The sequence below is a fragment of the Procambarus clarkii genome, chromosome 23 (assembly GCF_040958095.1).
Source record: "Procambarus clarkii isolate CNS0578487 chromosome 23, FALCON_Pclarkii_2.0, whole genome shotgun sequence".
In the NCBI taxonomy this organism is placed as follows: Eukaryota; Metazoa; Arthropoda; class Malacostraca; order Decapoda; family Cambaridae; genus Procambarus; species Procambarus clarkii.
In genome coordinates, this window is record NC_091172.1 from 8,053,694 (window position 1) to 8,079,670 (window position 25,977).

Sequence of the window (25,977 nt, forward strand, 5' to 3'; positions counted from 1 at the left end):
CATGAGAACTCTGCCCTACCAGTGGCCACTGGCCTCTTGAGATGAACTGATGGCTATGGTAGTGGGACTGTGGGAACACTTGCCACCTGTGGTGGTGGGACCTGCATTGTGTGAGAAGAAATGTTTTTTAAAGCTGGACAAGACGTAACTTGCTTGGTGCACTGTATGATGTAAATTGAGCGGTGCAGTCATCGGGAGGACAAACCCTTCATGCAAACTGCACCTACTATCAAGAAGAGCGGTGATGGTCGCTTGTTTGGTGCTCGGGAAGGTATGTACTGTCTTGTGCGGCGGTGGTCCCCCTGGTTGGTGCACAGGACGGTATACTGTCTTGTGCGGTGGTGGTCCCCCTGGTTGGTGCACAGGACGGTATACTGTCTTGTGCGGTGGTGGTCCCCCTGGTTGGTGCACAGGACGGTATACTGTCTTGTGCGGCGGTGGTCCCCCTGGTTGGTGCACAGGACGGTATACTGTCTTGTGCGGCGGTGGTCCCCCTGGTTGGTGCACAGGACTGAGAAACAACACCGTCACCCAGGAAGTTTGAGTATCATTAATATGGATGGTATGACACTACTTGTTGTGTTAGAGAGGCATGTTGTGTGGTGTGAACCGACATCCGGGGCGTTGGGGGACTGGTACGTACAGTGACAAGTATAGTGGCAGTCTTGTATAGTGGCAGTCTTGTATAGTGAGGCGTTAATAGTGACAATAGTATAGTGATGTAGTGATGACCGACGTTGAACGCTCTACTGCCTGATGTTCACCGAGGTGTTCATCGCGTCGAAACTTTTTCAAATACTGAGCAATGTGGAGGACATTGACCCAGACAACTTCAAAAGGTCAAATGTAAGAGAAACGAGGAACAGCGTCAAGCTCAACAAGCCACAATGTAGGACAGAAAACAGGAGATTTTTTCTCACCCACAAGAATATAAACGAATAGAGCCGCCTACCTGCCGAAACCTCAAATGCCAAAACGTTCCTGCAATTCGGAATCTAGTTGGAAAAAAATCATTAGGACAAATGTAAGGGACTTTAAACAAGCCTCCCACTTCCTGTGCCCGTTGAGGCTACTAAAAACATGGTGGCCCTTGGGTAAATTCTGACTTTGACTTCCGAGGTTTTAATATGGAGACGGCAGTGTTCGAGGTGCTGGGGTAGAGGTCGCGGCCTCTAATGGTGGGGAAGGTCTGTGGTTTGGGGGCGTGGTTGTGTGGGTTGTTGGGTTGTCGTCGTTGTTGTGGTGGTTTAGTGATCGTCGTCGTGTGTGTGTGTGTTTGGGGTGGGGGGGGGGGTGACGTGTGATTGGGTGCCAGGGTTAGGGTTACCTTTTATACATAGTCTAAAACGAGCTGCCCATCTATTACTGGACACCTTAAAACCATGACTATCCTCTCCACTTTCGGGGATGGACCACAAAACTCGCCCACTACACAAAACACACCCGCAGTCAAATCGATTACTACTGCTTGCTGCCATTAGTATCTGCAGCAACAGCGACTCCCTCCCCCCCCCCGCCCCCCACACACAGACCATAGACCACCACCTCGCCTGCAAGGTGAAACAGTCCCCACAAGCTTAGCCACGAGAAAACAGCATTTGCGCCCTTTCTCTCCCTCTGTACACCAAACGCATCTTCAGAAGTTATCCTCAACAATCCCGACTCTCTCCTCACCTAAACTCGATCCTTTCTAATGAGGGTTACACATAACCTCCATTCAGACCCAACCGTGTCTGAGAACTGTGACAACTCGTCATGCCTCCACCCCCCCCCTCTCTAGCGCCCCAAATAATCAAATAATCAACACGCCTCATAGACAGTATTACATAACAAGATCCAAAAACAGGCTTCGGCTCAGCCTTAATTCATAATTTGAATTATATGTATATATAACTATATATATTATATATATAATTTGAATTATATTTTATATAATATATATATTTATATAATTATATATTACACACATTCACTCACTCACAGATTAAGCGTATATCGAGGTCTACCCCTACCCCCTCCGCCCCCCCAAAGTCGGGTTACTGACTATTCCCAGAATTAAACCCCATAACACTTGACTAACCTCGGATACTTATTTATTGCCAGGTGAACAGATGCATTAGGATATAAAAAACGTGGCCAAAAATTGTTTCGGTCGGGATTCGAACCCGGGATCCGGGATTTCAGACTACAGATACCGCCTCAAGGACAAAATGAGCCCCTGTGTGACCAGTGTTGTGAAGATTCAGCCTATCGGCAAAACAAAGGCTCCGTTGGGTTCATGATGTATAAGTTATATTCTTTTTAAAATCCACGTACGTGTGTGTGTCGGTGTTTATCTTGCAGCTTCGGCTGGAGAACCCCATATTACTACTTTAAACAAGTGTACTAGGTCTGACTAGGTCTGGAGACCACTGCAGACCAACAACCAGAGTGCAACTCTATAGTCTCCCGAGACTGGTGGATGCCTACTTCTAAAGACTAAGTAACGAGCTGTTAATATTCGTTGATGAACTGGAGGCTGTTTCCCAGTAACTAACACAGTTAACCACACTACCACTTGGGCAGTAGACAGTCTGCTGCACAGACTTTAAAAAGTGCACTCCAAGACATCACACACACTGCTCCAAATACGTACAAATAACTAATCGACTCCTGCCTCCCCATCCTACACCACCACATTGCACGAGGAGACACCATATCCATACAATGGGTGTCAGTACACTGTTGAATAATGAAATTGTCGAGGCACTTTGTGAACCATTACTGCTATTTGGGTCAACCCCATGGTCTCGTTCTCAACTCACAATCGGGGATCCCGGGTTCGATTCCCGGGGAGAAATGGTTGGGCACGTCTCCATTCACCTAATCCCTCTGTTCACCCAGCAGTAAATGGTTACCCTTAAGTTAAGGAAATGTTGTGGGATTGCATCCTGGGGAAGATAAGTAATTCGACCTTGTGTGACACAGATACAAGTTTAAAGTATATACATACAGGCTTCCTGTCGCCGACAAAACGAATTATAAATGATATTTTCAGCAGTCATTCAGGAGAGTTAGATCCTTTCTGATGATTCTAAAAGTGCAAATTGTTGACATGATAATGACGTCGATCATTTTACTATTTACCGTTAAAGGATGTGAACTATGTAGCGTCCTTGAAAATGTGTGTAATAACGTTGATGTGTGGACGGAAACACTTTTAGCGTCCATGTACAAGGACAGTTGTGCGGGTTGACGTCAGGCTAACACCTCGCGAAAACAAATATGGACTTCCAGCCAGATCATGGAGCCGGCGACAAGGTCGAGGATGCTGTGTCCAGGCTTGGTCTCGTGGTTAGATCTGAAGACGTGGATGGAGAAGGTAGGAACCATTCCATTCAAAACCATCTCTCTCCAGTCTCCACCTTCGTTCACCCGGCGTCGACTCCGTCTTGCACCAGTACTAAAGCAGACATTCCAGACGAATCGACAATATCAGGCTCCAGGTCGGAAATGGACATCGCCCTATTCTCCCCTACCAGCTCTCTGAGCAGCCGCAGTTGGTTCCTGATGGAGAAGCCAGACTCAGAGATGGCAGCCACAGGTGCCATCATGCTCTGTACTCCACCATTCGACCCCTTAATAAGGAATCTTTTCATTATCAGCCACAACGGCCTCGGGACGCCGTCCACCCTGAAGCCCCTCAAACCCTTCGGTCAGTACAACCAGCCGGAGGACTTATCACAGCCGTATGAGGAGAGAACGAGCCCAACCTTCATCACCTTGCCTAGCTTGGGTTCCGTCATACACCCTTCCTCCCACAATGACTGGATCGGCAGAGAGTTCCCGCCGCGGCCCACCAGCGTGCTGAGGACCTCCAGCGTGAGCCGGGTCCTGGCTCAGAGCCCTGCTACTCTTCTCCTCAACACCTTCATCCCCAACGCTGTGGGCCCCACGAACATGCCATCTGTGGACACTCGCTCACTCGATGGATTCCTCGCTACCACTTACAAGATAAAGGTTTGAATTCGCTTCTTAAGTTTTCCTCTTTTTACCAGAAAACTTATCCAACCATTTCTTCAGATTCAGATGAAGAACAATAAAACAATTACACATTGAATCAGAATGATGTGTGCGCGCTCAGTTATTCGTTAAGTTGACTTCAACAAATTATATATGGTAACATGACGGATGGTTAGGCCAGGACATTACCCTTATGGCGAGAACATAAGGAAACTCATTTCGCATTTTCTATACGAGTTGAGAGTGAGGGAGTGTTTACTGAAGTGAACACATGGTTGAAGGGATTTAACTAAGGAGATATTTATAGGGTGTTGAAAATATCAGCCAAGTTAGAATACGAAACTGTTAACACAAATTGTTAAGTTAAGATTTCGAAAAATAGGTAAAAAAATTGGTTTAGAAACAGTTGCAAAAGTTCGAAACAATTTACCAATAACATCATAGAAATCATTTTTAAATGGACCAAAAAAACACACGAATCCCGTATTCTTTTCCTAAGTTCTAAACATAACTTGTAATAACATGCAATGCTTCTCTAGTAATAACACGCAACGCTTCTCTAGTAATAACACGCAACGCTTCTCTAGTAATAACACGCAACGCTTCTCTAGTAATAACACGCAACGCTTCTCTAGTAATAACACGCAACGCTTCTCTAGTAATAACACGCAACGCTTCTCTAGTAATAACATGCAACGCTTCTCTAGTAATAACACGCAACGCTTCTCTAGTAATAACACGCAACGCTTCTCTAGTAATAACACGCAACGCCTCTCTAGTAATAACACGCAACGCTTCTCTAGTAATAACAGGCAACGCTTCTCTAGTAATAACACGCAACGCTTCTCTAGTAATAACATGCAACGCTTCTCTAGTAATAACACGCAACGCTTCTCTAGCAATAACACGCAACGCTTCTCTAGTAATAACACGCAACGCTTCTCTAGTAATAACACGCAACGCTTCTCTAGTAATAACATGCAACGCTTCTCTAGTAATAACACGCAACGCTTCTCTAGTAATAACACGCAACGCTTCTCTAGTAATAACACGCAACGCTTCTCTAGTAATAACACGCAACGCTTCTCTAGTAATAACACGCAACGCTTCTCTAGTAATAACATGCAACGCTTCTCTAGTAATAACACGCAACGCTTCTCTAGTAATAACACGCAACGCTTCTCTAGTAATAACACGCAACGCTTCTCTAGTAATAACACGCAACGCTTCTCTAGTAATAACACGCAACGCCTCTCTAGTAATAACACGCAACGCTTCTCTAGTAATAACACGCAACGCTTCTCTAGTAATAACACGCAACGCTTCTCTAGTAATAACATGCAACGCTTCTCTAGTAATAACATACTTGGAGTGAAGCTCAGAATTTGAAAGTGAGAGCTATTTTAAGACGTATAATTTAGTGCATATTGCCACCCAACAAAGTCTCTCTCCATCACAGTCGGTAAGATGGAAAACAGATGTTATTTGCGTAACAAACAGGAGTTGCCGTTATGCGACGAGCACCCGTGTTGTACCCCAGAGAACTGAGGCGCGCTAAGATAGCATCTCTGGCGGTGCAACAGAAGATTGTTGATAACCTCTTAGCGTACGAGGATGTTGGAAGACACAAACATGGAAATTGAAACAGCAGTTGACAATAGACAAAAAGGCATGATCGCCTCCACGTGATTTGATCATGCATTATGAATAACGTTTAATAACTTTTTCATTGTGTTATTGACAGCTTTATATATTAGTCGGCGGTTGCCGATTGTCTGTGACACTGCTCTCCTGCAGCCATTCTTCCACACAGTCTGTGTGAAGTCTGTGTTCCCTTGATAACCGACTCGTGTGGCCTTGCAGAGCTCGAGCAGCAGCAATCCTGATGGGGCTGTGGGCGTGTCGTCGCGGGCGGACCTGGTGCTGGAGGACGAAGAGGAGGAGGTTACCGGGGACTGCGGGTGGTTGTGCCTCCGGCCAGAGAAGCTGCAGAAGACCCGCACCGCCAAGTGGGTCCTCTTCTGGCTGTGTTGGGCAGCGGCCGCTCAAGGTGAGAGTCTTCCTGCCTCACTTTTTCCCTAGAATACTTAATTGTAACCGTTAAATAAATTTTGTGAACTTGACCTCCCTGTAACTTCCAACTCTTTCAACCTTGAAACCATGAACTCTCTTTAACCTAGACCTGTTACTGAAGCCTTGAGAGAGATAATATTAATCTATCATTAAACAGTGAGTGGAGGGGGAGGTGAACACACAGTCTGTGTGTTCCATCCATGTATTAGATTCCATCCATGTATTCATGTTTTGAGATTTTAAATAAACAAATTGACAGCACAAAAACAGTAACGTGATGCATCTATGAGGACATGTTTTTAGCAGGACAGGAATCGAACCATCGTCCTGAGTAACCTCAGACACGCCTTAATTAATGGACCACGACTTGCTAAAGATGATAGAACCTGGGATCCACTAGGAGTCCGAAGGCACTGAGCTGGTAGCCAACCCAAGTTTTACACCCAACCCCCATATATTCAGGTGTTGCTAATGGTCTTCTCCACCAAATGCTCCCTTCTTGTGAATTTGAAGGTAACATTTGGTGGAGAACGCCATTACTTACACCAGAGTGTATGCAGGTTATGTGTAAACCTTGGGTTGGTTACCCGCTCGATGCCTCCAGACTCCTAGTGGATCCCAGCAGATCCAGTTATATACTCTTCAGCATATTGTGGTTCATGTGTTAAGGTGCGTCTGGGTTTACTCAAGATGCAGGTTCTATCCTCGTCCTGCTCCAAAGATTTTCTCAAATTGAGAGTACAATGTGTATAATGGTTATTGTTTTCTGGAGATTGCAATGTTTGACATACATGTTGACCTTGCAGGCATGGTAGTGAACGGCTTTGTGAACGTGTGCATCACTACAATAGAGAAGAGATTTGATCTGCGCTCAACTGACTCAGGTAAGATGAACAGAGATGGATGATACACACGCATCCCGGTTAGTGATGACATCGCCCCGGACGGCTGATCAGTCCATACACCTCTAGACGTGTTCAGATTACAAATAAAATTAGATCATATATTATTATTTTGACGATTAAGGATGCATCGTATATTTTGGGTTGATCTAATTGTCAATTGAGTTGACTCGGTTACATTTCCAGTCCTACATAATAGTTCACATGTTTTTGCTATGAAAAATGCAGGACTGGACGGCCAAAAATGGCACATTTTCTTATGCTCTACTGAAATGCTTTGCAATATTGTGGTACGTAATTACTGAATCAGCCGTTGAAACTATCCAACAGGCCTAATAGCTGGAGCGTATGATATGGCTTCAGTGTTGTGTTCAATACCGGTGTCGTACCTCGGGTCGCGACCAGGAAGCTCCAAGCCCCGCTGGCTAGGCTGGGGAGTCTTCATCATCGGCCTCGGCTCCTTCGTCTTCACGCTTCCCCACTTCGGCTCTCCAGCATACAGCCCCAGCAGCAGCGATCTCACCTCCATCCTCTTCTGTCTGCGGGAGGTAAGTCTTCGTCTCACTGAGAGTCCTCTGCCACTCCCCGCGCGGGTCCTTTACCACTGTGTAGCATAGCATCCTCACCACAGTCCTGTAGCACAAGTGAGAGAGTTTGTGGAAGCTGTGGTTACTCTCTCATTATTTGACAATTATGATGTATGTATATTGATAAGCAAATGACAATTATTACAGTTTTATAACAAATTGGAGTTCATTCACAGCTAACTTAAAGATCCAGTTACTTGCAGTTTTAAAATGTTACAAGCTTGACACTTGATAATTTTAAAAAAGTAATTAAAGCCTAATATTTATTTATGCACTATAATCTGATTATATCTGGCCAATAATACTATTTGGAAAATATTTTACCCGAGGGTCACTCTAGTGGCTGGGACCTTGTCAAAAGTCTTCCCTATTGTTCTCCATTGAAGATAAATTTTGCCTCTGTTCTAGGGTACCCGGGAGACCCACTGTGGTGTGGCGGTGGAGAACTGGCTGTCGTCTTTCCGCCACATCTTCGTACTGGGCCAATTCCTACATGGTGTGGGCGCCACCCCGCTCTACACACTCGGCATCACCTACCTCGATGAGTCTGTGCCAGTCAAGATGTCCTCCATGTACCTCGGTGTGTGTTGGGGGAAGAGGAGGGGGTGTGGGGTTAACTCTGGCTTGGTTCTTAGATGTTCAGCGTAAAAGGACGACTCTTAGGCTCTCGGCTCGGACTTGATTCAATCATATTTGTTTACATGTTACATTTGTTTATAACTCTGTATCAATGTTATATAACGGCTAATATTTTGTCAGGTGTCTTACAATGAGTTAAGTCCTTTATAACGTAATTTCCGCTCTTCACAATTTAAAAAGATTTTAAGAATTAGAATATTTTTTTAGAATGTTTTGAGTTTTGTAACCCTGGGCGTTGCACCAGAGATGGACATGCTATACATACTGCCTGATGGGTAACCTTGGCGTGCTGTTGACACACAGGCATCTTCTACGCCATGGCGGTGCTGGGGCCGGCCCTCGGCTACCTCCTGGGCGGTCAGTTCCTCAAAGTCTACATTGACTCTCCGTCCGTCGATCCTGATAGGTATGTTGATGCTACTTCAAGTTTTGTCATTGTGTTTATTATATTGGTTGTTACTTTTCATCGCTTGAAAACACATTGATGTAGGAAAAATAGGTCGGTGGTTAGAAAGGTAGGATCCAAGAGCTAACAGTGGGATCCTGCAGGTACAAATAGTACACACACACACACACACACACACACACACACACACACACACACACACACACACACACACACACTCACTCACTCACTCACTCACTCACTCACTAGAGGAGTTTAGGATTACCAGTGGGGATGTAAAGAAGATTTTGCAATACTGTATATGTAAACGACCTTCCAGAGTGTATAGACTCATTCCTCTCAATGTTTGCTGCTGATGAAAAAATTAAGAAAAGAATAAAAACAGATGAAGATACACAGACTACAGGACGACCTGGACAAACTGGTGGAATGTTCTAGAAAATGGCTACTAAAGTTAAACTCGGGAAAGAGTAAATTAATGAAATTAGGCGAAGGTAATAGAAGCCTGAATACAATGTACCATCTGGAAGGTGATATCCTGCAAGGGTCAAATAGAAAGGTCTGGGGGTTGATATCACACTGATCCTGTCCCCAGAGGCCCACATCAAAAGGATATCATCAGCGGCATATGCTAGACTGGCCAACATAAGAACTGCCTTTAGAAACTTGTGTAAGAAATCGTTCAGGACCTTGTATACCACTTATGTAAGACCACTCCTAGAGTATGCAGCTCCAGCCTGGAGTCCATACCTAGTTAAACACAAGACAAAGTTAGAGAAGATTCAGAGGTATGCCACCAGACTGGTCCCGGAACTGAGCGGTATGAGCTACGAGGAAAGGCTAAGGGAGCTGAACCTCACATCCGTGGAAAACAGAAGGGTGAGAGGAGACATGATAACCACCTACAAAATTCTCGGGAATTGACAGAGTGGACAAAGACAAACTCTTTAGCACGGGTGGAACACGAACAAAGGGACACAGGTGGAAACTTAGTACCCAGATGAACCACAGAGACATTATAAATAATTTTTTCAGTGTCAGGGTAGTTAATAAATGGAATGCATTAAGTAGTGATGTGGTGGAGGCAGACTTCATACAGTTTCAAATGTAGATTTGATAGAGCCCAACAGGCTCAGGAATCTGTACACGGTTTGATTGACAGTTGAGAGGCGGGACCAAAAAGAGTCAGAGCTCAACCCCTGCAAGTACAACTAGGCGAGTGTACACAGCCTAGTGGCAGAGGTGTGCCACCAGGTTAGTCCCCGAGCTGAGGGGTATGAACTATGAAGAAAGATTACTGGAACTAAACCTCACGACATTGGAAGACATAATATTTAAGTGAGATGCGATCACCACCTATAGAATTTACATAGGAATTGATAGGGTAGATAAGGATTTACTATTTAGCATGGGTGGTATGTGAACAAGGGAACATGGTTGGAAACCTAGTACCCAAATGAGCCTCGGAGAGACAATTTTTTCAGTATCAGGGTAGTTAACAAATGGAATGCATTAAGTAGTAATATGATGGAGGCAGACTCCATACACATTTTCAAATGTAGATATGATAGTCCAACTGGCTCAGGAATCTGTACCAATTGATTGTACACCAGTTGATCGACAATTGAGAGGCGGACCAATGAGCAGAAGCTCAACCCCCGCCAGCACAACTGAGTACATACATATATTCTGTCATATATTTTGTCAAATGTTGATATGTTCTTGATTTTTGCAGATTTGGATTGCGTGTAAACAGCGACCTGTGGCTGGGAGGCTGGTGGATTGGCTTCCTGGTGTCGGGCACAATCTCCATCCTCATATCCTGGCCCATCATGGGTTTTCCATCCCACCTCCCAGGTGATTATTTTTCTTTAAAGCTAAAATTGTGTTGTCATGTCGTTTTCTAGAGTGTATTTGCTTATGAAGCTATTACATCTGGATGTTTATATGTTTAAGATGATTGATCAAATATCTTCTTAGGTTACATACTCACATATATTTAGTCAAGCTTCTCCTTTAAAGCATTATTTTACATTTTGTTTTAGAACATAATTTTGTTTAATATTAATATAATCTAATAGTAACTCATCGTCTGCACAAGTAAGAATAATATTTGCATGGAGATTTGTTTGTTCACTTTTCAGTGGCAATGTTCATCCCAGCAGCACGAACAGTGAATGTTCACCAAGACAATATAACTCTCACTATAGAGCTCACTGAACACTATATTATAGTGCGCAGTGGCACTGTACTAGTGTTTGAAAACCGAAACCCAACTTATTTTCTTTTTACTTTATTTCTCCTCATTTAACATATTCATCGTTCCCTCAAGTGCATTTATTCACAGACTGTATCAAAAGAAGACGCCAGGCATTCACTTGTGGTCCTGAGGCCTAATCCTTGTATATATTCAAAGACATGCACTGTCTAGCTCCTTCCAGCTACTAACATGTACTCCAGAATGCCAATGGGAGAACTCTGTGCGAGTATTAATAACGTGTCTGGGACAATTGCGGGTTAGGGCCACATTGGTAATATAAATTACTAATTAAAGTTGCTATTTTGGTTTTGTCAGGTGCAAAGGCAATCAAGGCGGAGAGAGTGTCTGAGGCCCATGGAACTGGGAGCTCCTCAGTGGCTGCGTCAGGAGGGTTTGGGCGGTTGAAGGACCTCCCTCAAGCGGTTCGGGTGCTGGCGTGTAACCCAACCTTTGTGGCGCTCTCTCTGGCGGGGGCCACGGAAGGCATTCTCCTCACAGGGTTTGCTACTTTTATGCCCAAGTTTATAGAAAATCAGTTTAGCATTCCGGCGAGCTATGCTGCTTTGATTGTTGGTAAGTATGTTCAGTCTTATTTTGTGTTTTACTTGATATTTTTTTTTGTAATAGAAACAGAAGATATAATTTTGATGGTACCAATGCAATTTATTATACTTACATTCTTTGTAATGTACATTTATATAATTTTAGTTCCTCAGTATATAAGTTGCTTATTTGACAAATGTCCACTGTTGTTACCTTTGGCGTTCCGGTGTAAACTGAGATAGTTGTGTGCATGAATAGACCCCCCCTGACAAAGATAGTTCACATCGTTGGTTTCCATCTCACAAGGGGAGAAGGTGTCAAAGATTATGAGGTTGTATATTGCTGCAGGATTCGTGGTGGTGCCGGCAGGCGGCGGCGGCACCTTCCTCGGAGGGTGGCTGGTGAAGCGTTTACAGCTGCGCTGCTCCGGGATCCTCAAGATGTGCATAATATTCTCTCTCATCTGCCTCCTTTCTTGCTTCACCTTCGTTATTTCGTGCCCTAACATTGACTTCGCAGGGGTCAATGTTGACTATAGTAATAAGTAAGTTTGCTCTGTGGCTGAAATATGCCTGTCAATTTCTGTTCGTATATTTGGAATACAAACTAAATTCCCAGTATGTACTGGAGTGATTAAAGTACGTAGAAAAATTGCTTTTGACAACATATTCCCTGATAAATGAAAAACCATTGTATTATATCAATTAGATTTGTAATGTTTTTAGAAGCAAATTTCATTATTCAGTACAGCAATTGTACATGTTACCATACTGAATTTGTAAGTAAACTAATGTATTCCCTTCATGGGGAAATAGATGATTACACTAAAAATTAAGAATTGATGTTATTCAGGTTACTATGCCGTGCTATGCTAAGTGAGACTTGACAATTACAAAAACCAGCATTGAATGTAATTCAACGCTGGTTTTTTAAATGGGGCTCCCCCATTTAAAATGGTGAAGCCCCGGGGGCACCCTGGAGTTATAGGGCTAATGTGTGATACATTAGATCGGGGCATTAGTCTGTGGAGTTAAGCCTACAGGGGACCACGAGCCAGAACCTGGGGTCTCGGAGAGGTGCGGGGAGCAATGGCCCTGGAAAACCCCATGGTTGGAGGTTTTCCTTATCTGCCATCGACCAGGGTTAGGCACCCAGAAAGGTAGGCATAACAAACAAACCCCACATGGTAAGAAAATTAAAACTAAAAACCAAAAAGAGAGACAAAACTCACTCCAATCCCAAGGATACAAGCAAATATCATACTCTACTGCCGCGTCACTCATCTGTGCAGGCTTCTCCTCCCTGAGACGGGAATAGGGGGGAGTTTCAGACCACCGAGTGCTGGCTACCTAGCACTCCAGTTTGGAAGCTAAGCATCAAACAACGCGACAAACCGCCGACCAGAGGGAGGGAGAGAAGGTTGCCAGGGGGCCTCTGGAGCTCACACAGAAAATAGCGTTTTATTACATTCAACAAGGGTTTTCTGTGGGGAGCCCCTATGGCTCTCTGGAGCTACATAACCAAAAACAAGGAAAAGAGGGGCTTGCCCAGGAGGCGGCCGCCACACACTCCTCAACGCTAAGTTGAGACAACTGGCTGCAACCTGCGACCCAAAGCAACACAGGAATGCCCAGGAGCAGGGTCATTAACTAAATAATGGGAGGCCAAGACCCTGTTCGACCTTCAAAATCCCTTCATGGGGTCTATTTTCCCAGTATGTACTGGAGTGATTAAAGTACGTAGAAAAATTGCATCAAACAACCCGTACCCGTAAATCAGCCCAGGATATGTTGCCAAACACGGTAACCAATGCAGCAAACTTCCTAATGTCATGGGCATGAGGATAGACCGCAGGCTGGATAGAATTAATAACCCTGCGGACGACCTGGGAGAACAGAGCCCTGGAACAGGGAACGAGGGGAAACCGGATCAACCCAAAGCGCATCCCCAGCCACCGAAGCCGAAGTGCACAGATAATGGTAAAGAGCCGCAACCGGGCACAAAACATGATGCATCCCCGGCCTGACCAACCCAGCATCAATGCCCCAAGGACCCCTCCGGAAAGCAGCCATCTCGTTCTTCATCAGAAAAAGAGACGGCTGCAACCAAACAAACCGACCACCAAGACCAAAAGGGCAGAAACCCCTGTGCCAGAGGAGAGCATGAAACTCACCGACCCAGCCCTTAGAGGCCAATGCCAACAGAAAGAGAGTCTTGGAAAAACAATCTTGAACCGAAGGGGCCACTACAAACCAAGGAGAGGAAAGATAGGAAAGCACCCTGTCTAAAGACCAGGATGACTCAGGTGGCACATAAGCAGGCCGGAGGTGGAAACAAGGCACAAGAATGCTTACAGAATGGAACAGAAGACATTCACCATGAATGCAAGCTGGAGCGGCTCCTCTAGCGCAGCCCGATACGAGGCGACAGTAATAGTTATTAAATGAGTCCTGAAAAAGCCAAGACAGAAAAGACAAGACAACCTAATCAGAAACAGAAGACAACTTACGAAGAGAGAAAATGGTGGAAAGAACGCCAGGAAACTTCATACAGTCGCCAAGACAACGGTCTCGGGTGGGACACCATTAATGAACCCACGCGATCACCATACAAATTGTGATAAAACTGCGTCAAAAAGGCCAGATGCTAAGAGCAGAGGAGAAGACCAAACCAGTCGTGTACTTGACTGGACCGACCTGCTGGAAGAGGCGGAGCCACGGAAAACGCCTCAGGTTCACACATCGAACAAGCAGAGGCTGAAACCAAAGCTGGGCCAGCCAACAAGGGGCCATGAGGACTACTCTTCCTTGGTTGGACTCCAACTGAGCCAGAATTCAAAGCAACAGCTGGACCTAGGGGAAGAGGTACAGGCAACCACACTTCGACCAGTCCTGCCAAAAAGGCATCCACCACGACAGCCTCGCAGTCGTGGAAGGGCGCCATATAGATTGAGAGATGCAGAGACCACACTGAGGCGAAGTGGTTCACATCCAGGATTCTGTACGTCCGGCAGAGCCAACTGAAGGAGTCGGCATCGACCATCCATTCAGTGGACGGGAATGAACAGACAGGCCGTCTACTAGGAAGTTGTACACTTCCCCGGATATGAACTGCATGGAGAGTCAAACCCCGAGAATCCAGCGGACGAGCCACTCGTAGCGACCAGCCCCAAAGAGGCAAGGACCGAAGGAACCCTCTGCAGGTCAGGCAATGAACCACCAGAGAACAGTCCGAATAGAACCAGATGGTCGAACCTGGAGAGACCAAAACCTTCCAAAGCGACAACCAAACCATTGCGAACTCCTGCGCTGTGCTGTGAGCCTAACAGAAGGATGGACCCCATCGTCCCTGGCCAGCCTGGTGAGCACTGGTCATAAAGCCCCAGTCGAGAGAGACGTCCATGAATGCATTGACAGAGGGCTCAGGTAGGCGCCAAGGCACTGAACCCCAAAAATCCCGAAGAGGAATCTGGCAGCGCAGCAACCAATGCAAGGCCCAAGGAGGACAAACCCAGCGATCGCGAGAGAAGCAGAAGGGACATCCTCGAAGGAACCAAGATAGACGCCAAAGCCAAACCCGACCCAGCGGGCAGACTAGCACAGTGAAGTTCAAACTCCAGCACAACTGCTCAAGCAACTGCTAAGTGACCCGGGACACCCCCCACCCCCAGAAACGGCCGAAGGCGTGACCTCAACCTCAGCAATGCCTCTGGAGGGAGAGACATGGAAGCAACCCCAAGAGCGGGGTAAATACCGAGCAGCAAAAACCCCTACGGAAATAGTTTCCAAACGCACCAGGGAAAAGAATCCTAACACGCAAGGGCAGTACTCACAGGGCGACTAGGGAAAGATGCCCATAAGTGCATGCAGCCCCAGTACTCTTGAGGACATCTGGCACCCACCCACAACACAGCAGAGGTTGCCACGAAGGCAAAACACTGCCTTTGAATTCGAGGCCAGAGAAGACATCCGCCCCGGACCACATTAGCACATGAACTGGAGTGCTAGGTAGCCGGCGTGGGGAGGTCCGAGGCTCCCCCTTTCTCTTGGGGAGGGAAGGGCTGCGCAGAGTAACGATGCAGCGGTGGAGTGTGACGTTTGCTTGTTTCCTTGGGATTAGAGGGAGTTCTGCCTCTTATTTGTTTTAAGTTGTAATTTTCTTTCTATGTGGGGTTTTTGTTGTGCCTACCTTTCTGGGTACCTAATCCCGGTCGATGGTAGATAAGGAAAACCCACAACCAAGGGGTTTTTTCACGGCCATTGCTCCCTGCACCTTTCTGAGGGGGCCAGGTTCTGGCTCGTGATCCCTAATAGGCTGAACTCCATATACTAATGCCCCGGTTTAATGTATCACATATTAGCCCGATAACTCCTGTGGGGAGCCACGTCCTGGCTCCCCACAGAAATACATCTATAAACAATACATAACTCATTTCTAATTTTATAAAATCGATTTGGATTAATGTGTAGTTTGTTTGGAAGGTCTGTGACACCAAGTTCGCCGAACCTGACATCGTGGTGCAACACTGACTGTGGGTGCCAGGACGTGGCTTATGACCCTATCTGTGGCACCAATAATGTCATGTACTTCTCCCCTTGCCATGCCGGCTGCACCGGTATGGAGAAGGGGCAGGATGGTCTTAAGGTAACATATTTTCTGTTGTATGTTGTATTCACAAATAGCGTTAAGATAAGGATTTGTGTATTCTCCTAACTGATGTAGTTATAACTGAAGACAAAATAATATGATGGCATGCAGGAAATTGAGCTACCTTACTGAATAAGATATTGACCCTCAACCCACTGTATAAGTGATTGGTCTCCTAGTCCAAGGGATACAAATTCAGTGCTATGAAGAAGCAGATGTATCTGCTCTGGGGGACAGGCATGCTTGTGTGCACGTGTGCACGTGTGTATAATATATATATATATATATATATATATATATATATATATATATATATATATATATATATATATATATATATATATATATATATATATATATACACATAATAAATAAATAAATATTATACACTCTAAATATTATACAAGGAAAAAGCCTTTACCAGACACAACACACGATTTACCCCTGGCCAGACCAACCAAGCATCATTTATCAAAGGACCTCTTCGGAAGCCAACCAAGTCGTACTTCGCCAGAAGAGGAGACGGCTGCAAGCAAAAAAAAATTGCCCAATAGGGCCAAAAAGAGCAAAAGGCCCAGTGCCGGAGGAGAGCATGAAACTTCCCCACCCAACAACCGGAGGCAACAGAAACCAAGAACAAAACCCTTAAGAAACAATCCCAGACTGAAGGGGACTTTGTAAAGCGAGCGGATCAAAGAAACGAAAGAACACTGTCAAAGAACCAAGCAGGCTCAGGTGGCCATGAGCAAGCTGGAGGGGAAATGCATAAGACAGTTTGCAAAATGGAGCAGAGCGACCCTGAAAACCAGCTGCAGTGGCTCCAACAATTCCACACGATATGAGGTGACAGTATCTGGCATAAGATACCAATCAAGAAAAAGGAAAAAACAAAAAGTAGAGAACTACCTGCTCAGAAATGAAAGAACAGCAATAACGAGAAAGAAAATGACAGAGTGCTGTGACACTTCATACTGCCTCTTGAAGAAGACCACAGGTAGGACACCAGCAACCAAGCCACCGGAATGCCATAGACATGACAAACACTCGTCAAAAAGCCAGATGTGAAGATCAGAGTACAAGGCCGAACCAGTAAAGCACATCACAGGGCCAACGCTCAGAGGCAGAGCAGAAAAAAAAACTTGGGTTCGGACACCGAGCAGGCCACCAAGGAGTAAAAAAGGACCATCCATCATTTACAAGACATCCACTGCTCAAGGATCCAATATATGTACAAGTGTGTTAAAAACCAAATTTTCGGATGTAACCTACATCCTTACTCAAGGTGCGTTATACAATGTTCTGAACAAGATTCTAGGAACTTGCGTTTATATGTCTATGAGAGCGCCTCACTTGGCATCAATATTCACATGTCGTTGTAATCATGTTCCCCCCAGGGACTTGCCAGGGTACAGTATGTGGAAGTTTCTGAAGAATGCTCAATTATCCTGATTTCTGGGAACTGTGGGCGGAGTCCCACAATCATTTTCCCTACTCTGGACACTACAAGGTCTGTGCTTGTGTGAATTATTGACATCAGTTAGTTTTCCTTCCTTAATAATAATTTTAATGTTAATCTCAACTACTTTACTAAAATATTTATTTTCCTTTAGAATCTAGATTCTATAGAGATAGTATAGAGCTCTAGATTCCAGCTTCTAGATTCTTGCTCAGAACAATGTATACAGCACCTTGAGAAAGGATGTAGTTTACATCCGAAAATTTGGATTTTAATAATTACACATATTGGGTCTTTCCTTCACTTTGAAAAGTGAACACCTTAACTACACGCAGTACTGTAAAATCATCATTGTATATGGTTGAACAGAGCACACAGGGCTGGCTCGCCAGAACCAAAACTTGTGGGTTTGGAGGTGAATGTCGCTTGTTCGTGGGAGCATCACCTAGGAGGCCCTCCACCATATTGCCAAGTTTGGCTGAATTCTGTTTAAGAGTATCTGAATACATATCAGGCAGGCATGCAGACAATTGACATAAAACCATAAGGAGTGACACAGGTATATTTGCTGTCTTGAGACATTTTAGTGATGAGGTTGTCAGACACGGTAATACAATGTATATCAATGTAAATCATTGTAATGTATATCATTGATATACAATGTATATCAATACACACAGAAATCACACTAACGTGATGCATCAAATGAACAAATCCTCGTCACGGCCCTTATGGATTTGTTCATTTAATGTATATCAATGTACTCCCAAAAGTAAAACAAAAATAATGGACACAGTATTATGATACATGGGATGAATTTCCAAATTCATTTGGGGCACCTTCTCTGGATTGTGACTTTATATGCAATAGTCCACATTAACAGCATCACCAGACTGGTTCTCGTATACCTCTGTAGGACTGTAGTGTTATTTTTACATTTCTCCAAACTAGCGGGCATTGCACATCAAATATGAAGACTCGTGAAGGAGTAACCAGGTCGTGAAGTGCAGGTTGCATGGCATCTTGGCACTGTGCCACTGTCATATGTATGCTGAGGCAAGAAACTAGATTGCTATGAGGCAGTCAAGTAGACATTTGATGGTGATGCTGCGAATTAAAATGCTTACGGAAATTCAGTAACTATGCATAAGGCAATTGGCAGAGTCATGCGTGTAATGCACTGTGGAACACCTGTGTCTATTTATTTATATATTTAATATAAATAAATACACTTAATACATTTAGTCAAATATATTAAGTGAATGATACATGTGACTGAATTCCCATGACAGATGTGTGGCTTCACATATTACATTACCATAATAGATTTGTTTAGTCTGCAGTAAATGGTGCGGGTAAAGATGAAATTAATTATAAATTATTTGAAAAATTGTAACTAAGATTGACATTCGAAACTTGTAACTGGGTTTTTCTATCTTTACAATAAGATGCAGTGCAATGGCTAGTAGTCACATTTAAGATTTGACTGCAAAAATAACCACTAATTTCGCATCTGTAAATGTTGCTTAATTTTTTGTTATATTTAAAGTCAAATTGGTGCCGTGTACACACATACTTGTCTCAGTGCAGCACTAAAGAGGTCTTGTTAAAACCTCGTGCTTTGTTTTCATCACTATTCCAATTAGACTAGAATTACCCTAGGTTGTATATTCAATTGAAAAATCGGAATGCATTGTAAAATGTTCAGAATTGTACAGCATTACCTGAAGTTGACACAATGTAGAAAGACACAGCATTACGGTAGATTTACTGCACTAGAAAATGAATAAGCTAGGTAATGTGTACAATGTAGGGAGTTGTACAGCATTACAGTGAGTGTACGTGCTTGGAGGGATTAAGCAACGTGAGTACAAGGAGTGACGTGAGTGATGGAGGCCCAGAAGCACCCTACCAAGCTGTGGGCCTCGGCTGTCCCTCAGTGTGCCGCACCCTCCCTGCTGTCATGACCGGATTTTCCACCTTCTTCTTCCTGATGATCATGGACAAGATCCCGTACCTTCTGGCCACCCTGAGGTACAACCTGAGAACTCCTAGCGGACCTTGCTTGTTTGTTAGGAGTCGGAGCCTCATATTTGTATGCTAAAGCCGCTCCTTGACTGGCTGTGAGACTGCACGAAGCTAAATATTGATGCAAATCTAGTGCAGAACCAACAACAAGACTCGAATGTTACTAGTTCCAATTTTTTTTGTCTTCAGTAATTAGGACAGTAGCGAGTAACTATTAAACATTGTAGGCTCAGAACTTGACTTGAGGTCCTTTTCACCATAGCTGACACTTTGTAAACATGGATTAGGTTCATCGTGTGTACTTTTGTCGTGAATATTTTACCAAGTTATACTTGGACAATGTTAAAAATGGACATTGACTTTGTATTTTTTGTTTGATAATGTACCTATATATTGGAATTTGTTGTTTTAAATTAGTTGATTTCAAGTTGGGTTCTGAAATGTACATAATCTTTTTGCTATTAAGTTGCTGTGCAAGACTTATCCTCAAACACTGATGCCATGAACCTTAAACCCGTGTGTTGATCCAAGGCGTATTTATGGCTTGTCTTGGCTTGTGAATTTTGCCAGCTTTTTCATATATAAATTTTATTATGAAATCACGCGCTAAAAGAGCTTAGCTTCTGCTTTCCTCCTCGGGAAACTGTTTTGGCGTCTTGGTTTCTTAGGAGGATATCCAGTGTCTCCTGCATTTTGTTTTATATTTTATTTGTATATCATTATTTTATAATTTTTTGAGTTTGTGCTTGTGTGTGTGTGTCCACAGGTGTTCACAGGATGTGTGTGTGTGGCGGGCGTGACCCCCGCCCACCAGGTCCCCCCCGCCCCCAGCATCAGGGCCGGGGTGGGGGACGCACGACTGGCCCCTGACTCCGCCCTCAGAGAGAAATGTCCTGCAGGGTGTTCACTCATGGCCATCTTCCTAGTCATATTCTTCGTTGTGATGATTCTTACTTTTATCATTAGTTTACCTGCTCTCTCAGGTACCTTGAGGTAAGTTTTTATGCTTTCACATGTATGATTTGTTTTGGTGTCAAGTTCTTCATCATGACCAGTGTGTTTCACCCTTTAGTGTTCACATCTTAATGTAATCAAGGGATCACGTGACACACATTAATTGTTGCACAGGAGGAGTGACTTGTGTGTTACCTGCTTCACGTGAACGAGACACTGGTATGAGCCAGTAAGTTAAATATGACATTCAGTGGTATGAGTCATATCATAAGTGATCACTCGCATGTGAAGATTAACATCACGCAAGAAGTCCTTAGTGCAGACAGAAGATAGGCTCGTTAAATCTATAGGTAGAAAAGATCAACATTAAGGTTTTTCAGGTGTGGTGCAAGTGTTTACAGTCTTGTTGACATCCGTCCACTACGAGTGATATTTCTGCTCTAGAAAGGTGTAGGTTTTATTGAAGGAGTAATTCAAGCACCAGCTGAACTAGGCAAGACGATAAATTGATAGTGTTGGATTATTTTTTGTTTATAGGTAAAATGTACACCAATTCTGGAGCAAAATGCTGTTGCAAAATCCTAGGAAAAAGACGTACCATGCATCACTAAAAATGCTGTTATGCTGCATTTTCCTGGGGATGAGATTTCATGTATTCGGGTACTTGCTGGGTGACAGATCACTTCCCCAACATACCGAATGAGTGGAATACAATACTGTATATAAATATTGCATGTGTCATATAAATGCTGCATGGATCATACAATAAATATTGCATGCGCTTATATATATAATATATATATTGGGAGAGAATGGGGAGAGGTGGGAAGCGGGGGCAGGTAGAAGAGGGACAATAATATCATATCGACAACACTCTTATACAGGATATTGATGAAGGAAAGGACCTATGAGTTTTCATGCATCAGGAATTGAAAATTGTTGTACAAGTGGGAACTTCACGGGGGGGGGGGGGGGGGGGTTGGAAGTCTACCAAACCTTAGGAATAGTCAAACGATCGTTTAATTTCATGGAAACGAAAGTGGTTATTCAACTGTACAAGTGTTTGTTCCCCATCTGGACTACTGTATCCAATCATCGACCACTCCTTCAAAAAGACATATGTGCCTTGGAGGAAATTCAATAGTGTGACAAAAATCATTCCAGAACTGTCAGCTCTCATACCAGGAATGGGTGAGGGCCACAAGCCTAATGCTTCAAACCAGACCTTTAAAATACTGAACAAGTTGAGGATGTTTATCTAAACTACTTCTTTAAAAAGTCTAAAAAGCATACAGATGCAACATCTTCAGGCTCACCACATGGTTATAAACCCATGGAACTGCCCACTTGCCATAGCTATAAATGACAAACTATCACTTCATTTTAAAATCCAAATAGAAAAAAATTCTCAGGATCATTGGGCAGTACCTTTGTCAAAATTCCAGACTTCTGTCCCCATCGAGGCCACTAGGGAGATAGTAGCCTTCGGGGATATTCAAGTAAAATACACCAAACTATCCTGTTTAGATAATACTTTTTGTAACTGTGTGGACCATCGTATATACATAGACGTATTGGACAATTGAATAATAGAATTTAGTATTATTTACGTTAGTCTGAAAATAGATAAATACCAAACTTAAGTATTCTTAGTCCTAGTATAGCAAATATATATGTACTATATTAGGCCTCAGATAGTATATATTAGGCCTAGGGAGGTTAGGTTAAGTTTTTTTTCCGCAACATCAGTACAAAAACTTTCCTGGTTTGTCCAAATTCAATAGTAAAGATTGCTTTCCATCACGCCATTATATGGTCCACAGCGTTACTATATGTACTACCTTAACAGGAGGATGGGATGAATATATGCATTAGAAAAACCCAACTTCTTACCTTTCTTTATAAAAATTGTCCCTCAGACCCCTCTAATATTTTTGTAGAAAAATTATTATTGTAATATTTATAATTAAGAGCATTTTCCATACTTGTGGAATTTATTGCATGGTTTGGTTCATTATTATGCAGTTAATAAGAGTACAGTGAGAGGGGCTTTTTTCAATGATGAAGGAACAGGGGATAAATACTGTAACGTTTGGGACACCTAACACCGTCCTCTTGTGCTACAGGTGTGTGCCCGACTCTCACCGCTCGTTTGCGCTGGGCCTCCAGTGGATAGTGGTTCGTCTACTGGGCACCATTCCGGGACCAATCCTCTTTGGTGCTCTCATTGACAACACGTGCATCCTGTGGCAGTCAACTTGCGGCAAGGGCGGTGCCTGTAGAAGCTATGACAATTTCTATATGAGCAGGTGAGTGTGTGTGTGTGTGTGTGCAAGCCCTTGATGTAAGGCCTTTCCTGCTTAACTTTAGCAGAATTCTCATCAGTTTGAGGTGAGATAATTTCTGTACGGGCTGGTGTATATATGTCACTTCTATATGGGAAGATTAATTTGTCATTTCTGTATCATGAGCTTCGGTCTCTTCAGCAAGATCATGTCAAGTGTATTGTTCAACGGGAACAATACTTCTTGCGGTTGGCACTTGCTTATAGTCAATATTTGGCTTATTAATAAGTGCATATGTGGCATACAATTTTTTTGTGAATATTTGAGTTTACCCTGAAAAGCTGAATAGAAAACACCGACCTAACCTTCTTAGTATGTTAAGATAAGCATCTTATTGCTTCTTAATTACACTTAGCACTTAACCTATATTGATATGACAGTTTTATAAAAATAATAAAACAAAAGTTAAATATTTAAATTGTAAAGTAACTCGGGATATTGTCAATTTTGTATAAAATCTCTATTGTTTAATACAACAAAGAAATTCCTAATATTAAAACTGGTGTATAGCAAATCTATAGGAAGAGTTTATACCTTGAAAACAAAATATGACTTGGAATATACCACATATGTACTTATTAATATGCCAAATATTAACATTGGGCAATGTCATATATGTACTGTCTTGTGCGAGAGCAGGTTGAGAAGCACATTCAGATAAATGTATGTCAGTCCTAACAAAATACAGTCCAAGCTGCTTATCAGTAAGGTCGGTTCTCTTCCTGCTTCGTCTGCTGCTCAGTATCTTGATGAATCTTTTAATGCTATCTCTTGCCTCTTTGAATTTAAGAGCTCTACTTATTATTCATCTGCTATTCATTAACACAGTTAAGTGCCATGCCCATATTCACCTACTCTCTCCCTTTGTATTTACCACCTCTAAGCACATGGGTAATGTCACATGCCAGTTTGCTGGTTTCTGACAAATCTTGCGGAAGTCTGATGCATGGGGGATAACACGGCTCTCATACTCGTTAAAAACGTTACCATCCGTCTCCTTTACTGGATCTTACCTTTGGCAGATACATGATGGGCATCTCGATCATCTTCAAGTTTTTATCTACGGTGCTCTTCTTCGTGTCTTGGTGGCTGTATGATGCTCCAGCGGAGGGCCGCGGTGCAGCCTCGCCCGCCACCACTTACTGCGCCACTGACGCCCCTCACGCTCCTTCACATTCACCACACACCAAGGACTCCAAAAATGTGAAGGACCTGAGAGGCATTGATAACCCTGCAGCGGATTTCTCGTGAGAAGCAGCACTGGCATAGAACTTAAGTTGTGCGTGCGTGCGTGAATGTGTGCACGCGCTTGTGCGTGCGCGTGAATGTGCTCATGCGTGTGTATATATATTTTTTTTTATTCTACGACAAAATACTGGTCTAGGTCTTTGGTACTATTTTTTATTGACAATCCTTTGTTAGTGTTGACGTCTTGTGTTCGTGTACGTTTGTTTAATTTTGGGCATTTCTATGCCTGCATATTTTATTTGTATTTTTTATATTAAACATAGCAACCTTATATATTTTATCTTCATAGCTAATTTATCTCTACAATGAATTTTACTTGAATTTATATTACATTTAATATTTTTTTTAGCTGGGCATTTTGAGAAAGTTGTGTACAGTAATCAGCTGGTCTTAAAATGCACGACATTTAATAATCATTACTGATCAATTCATCATGTTTATTTTGTATAAAAAACATAATTTTGTGGTTGATATATAAGGCCATGACTCTAGATTTATAAAGCTGTTTTTGCCCTGAAGTGTTCTTGGAGAGCCAAACCTGTCAGAAATGATCATACGGTTTTGAAGAACACACCAAAACCTGTTTATCTTGCCCTCTCCCCCATAGTATGTAGCACCGGTACAAACATGTTGTGATCGAGCACCTATGTCACTTTTAGACGAGAACACAGTGTGGGTATAAAGACGCTTGAGTTAAAACAATAACCAGCGAGTTACTTTCAGTGTCTGGAGTGCTGTTAACTATGGATTATATCTACTCTCATTTAATTTAGTGTAGCAAATTATTCTTATCCGTCCAGACATTAAGTTTAATTTTAAATATAATCCATATTAAAAAGCAGCCAGATGGGGCTCGTATAACAGCTCCAGACACGTTCTTTGTATTGTGACAATATCTTGAAGTGCCAGTTAGGGCTGGATGCCTAAAAATATGGATCATTTACTTAAAAGATAAAGGTATGGTGCCTGCAAAAAAATTAAGGTGGATACCTGAAATAAGGGTAGAGTTCCTTGCAATATGGGTCGGGTTCCAGACAAAAGGGACAAATCCCTAATATATATTTTTTGTTGGTTCTCGATTGTTAATAGCTTTATGAATTAAATAAGCAAGTCTATTTTTGTAGAATATTTACAAATATGTTAGAAGACCTTTGAAAGTGACGTGTAAAATAAGTTTCAAGTATATACTGTATAATAAATCTTAAATTATTTAGTATTCTAAGTACTCCTTACAAAAAATGTGATACCATGAAATTCCAGTTTAGAAGATTCTCAAATTATTTGATCTTTTTGTTAATGTAGTTTCAGCACATTCCATAAGATTATTTAATAAATTTTTTATAAAAGTTTTATGACTTCTGTTACGTCCTAGCACACCACACTGGAAAATAAATCTATTTTGTTTTATCTTTCCATACACGACTGTATGTTTTATCTTTCCGCCGAACACACGACGAAACTACGACGTTGGTACAACGGTCGAACAACACCTAACCAGTTATAACAACCAATATAGCAAGTTGTAACAACGTTCTAATACGTCATAAACACGTTAAGCCAAGATGTAACAACTTTATTACAAGTTGTAACAAGCGGAAAATAGTTAGTTTCGGTTTGTTTCCAGCGAACGACGTTGCTACAACGTTCGGACAAGTTGTAACGCCTAACGATTGTAACAACCAATATAGCAAGTTGTAACAACGTTTTAATACGTCATAAAAACGTTATAACAAGATGTAACAACTTTATTACAAGTTAAAACTAGGGAATCATAGGGACCGTTACGTTGTGTGTGCAGGGAAGGAAGCGAATAATGTACAAAATATAATTTTAGGAAGTTCCAAGGTGTCCCGTCATAAAACAAAGAACTCGGCCAAGACATGCCAT

At 42.9% G+C, this 25,977-nt stretch overlaps 1 protein-coding gene across 7 annotated transcripts in view; it reads left to right on the top strand.

Moving 5' to 3' along the window:
- Nucleotides 1–25,440, top strand: part of Oatp26F (Organic anion transporting polypeptide 26F) — a 152,677-nt gene extending 127,237 nt beyond the window's left edge. For 6 of the 7 annotated variants that reach the window (XM_045751636.2, XM_045751638.2, XM_045751637.2 and 3 more), the window contains 12 exons: nucleotides 5,866–6,052; nucleotides 6,882–6,959; nucleotides 7,308–7,525; nucleotides 7,973–8,144; nucleotides 8,507–8,609; nucleotides 10,345–10,466; nucleotides 11,185–11,442; nucleotides 11,761–11,956; nucleotides 15,894–16,056; nucleotides 20,310–20,536; nucleotides 22,624–22,806; nucleotides 23,865–25,440. In XM_045751636.2, coding sequence (XP_045607592.1) covers nucleotides 5,866–6,052; nucleotides 6,882–6,959; nucleotides 7,308–7,525; nucleotides 7,973–8,144; nucleotides 8,507–8,609; nucleotides 10,345–10,466; nucleotides 11,185–11,442; nucleotides 11,761–11,956; nucleotides 15,894–16,056; nucleotides 20,310–20,536; nucleotides 22,624–22,806; nucleotides 23,865–24,093 — 2,136 coding nt within the window. In that variant the 3' untranslated portion in view covers nucleotides 24,094–25,440. Of the gene's footprint in view, nucleotides 1–3,798; nucleotides 4,000–5,865; nucleotides 6,053–6,881; nucleotides 6,960–7,307; nucleotides 7,526–7,972; nucleotides 8,145–8,506; nucleotides 8,610–10,344; nucleotides 10,467–11,184; nucleotides 11,443–11,760; nucleotides 11,957–15,893; nucleotides 16,057–20,309; nucleotides 20,537–22,623; nucleotides 22,807–23,864 lie in introns of those variants that run through there. The other variant, XM_069329855.1, reaches the window with a different exon arrangement.
- Nucleotides 25,441–25,977: the final 537 nt, after the last annotated feature.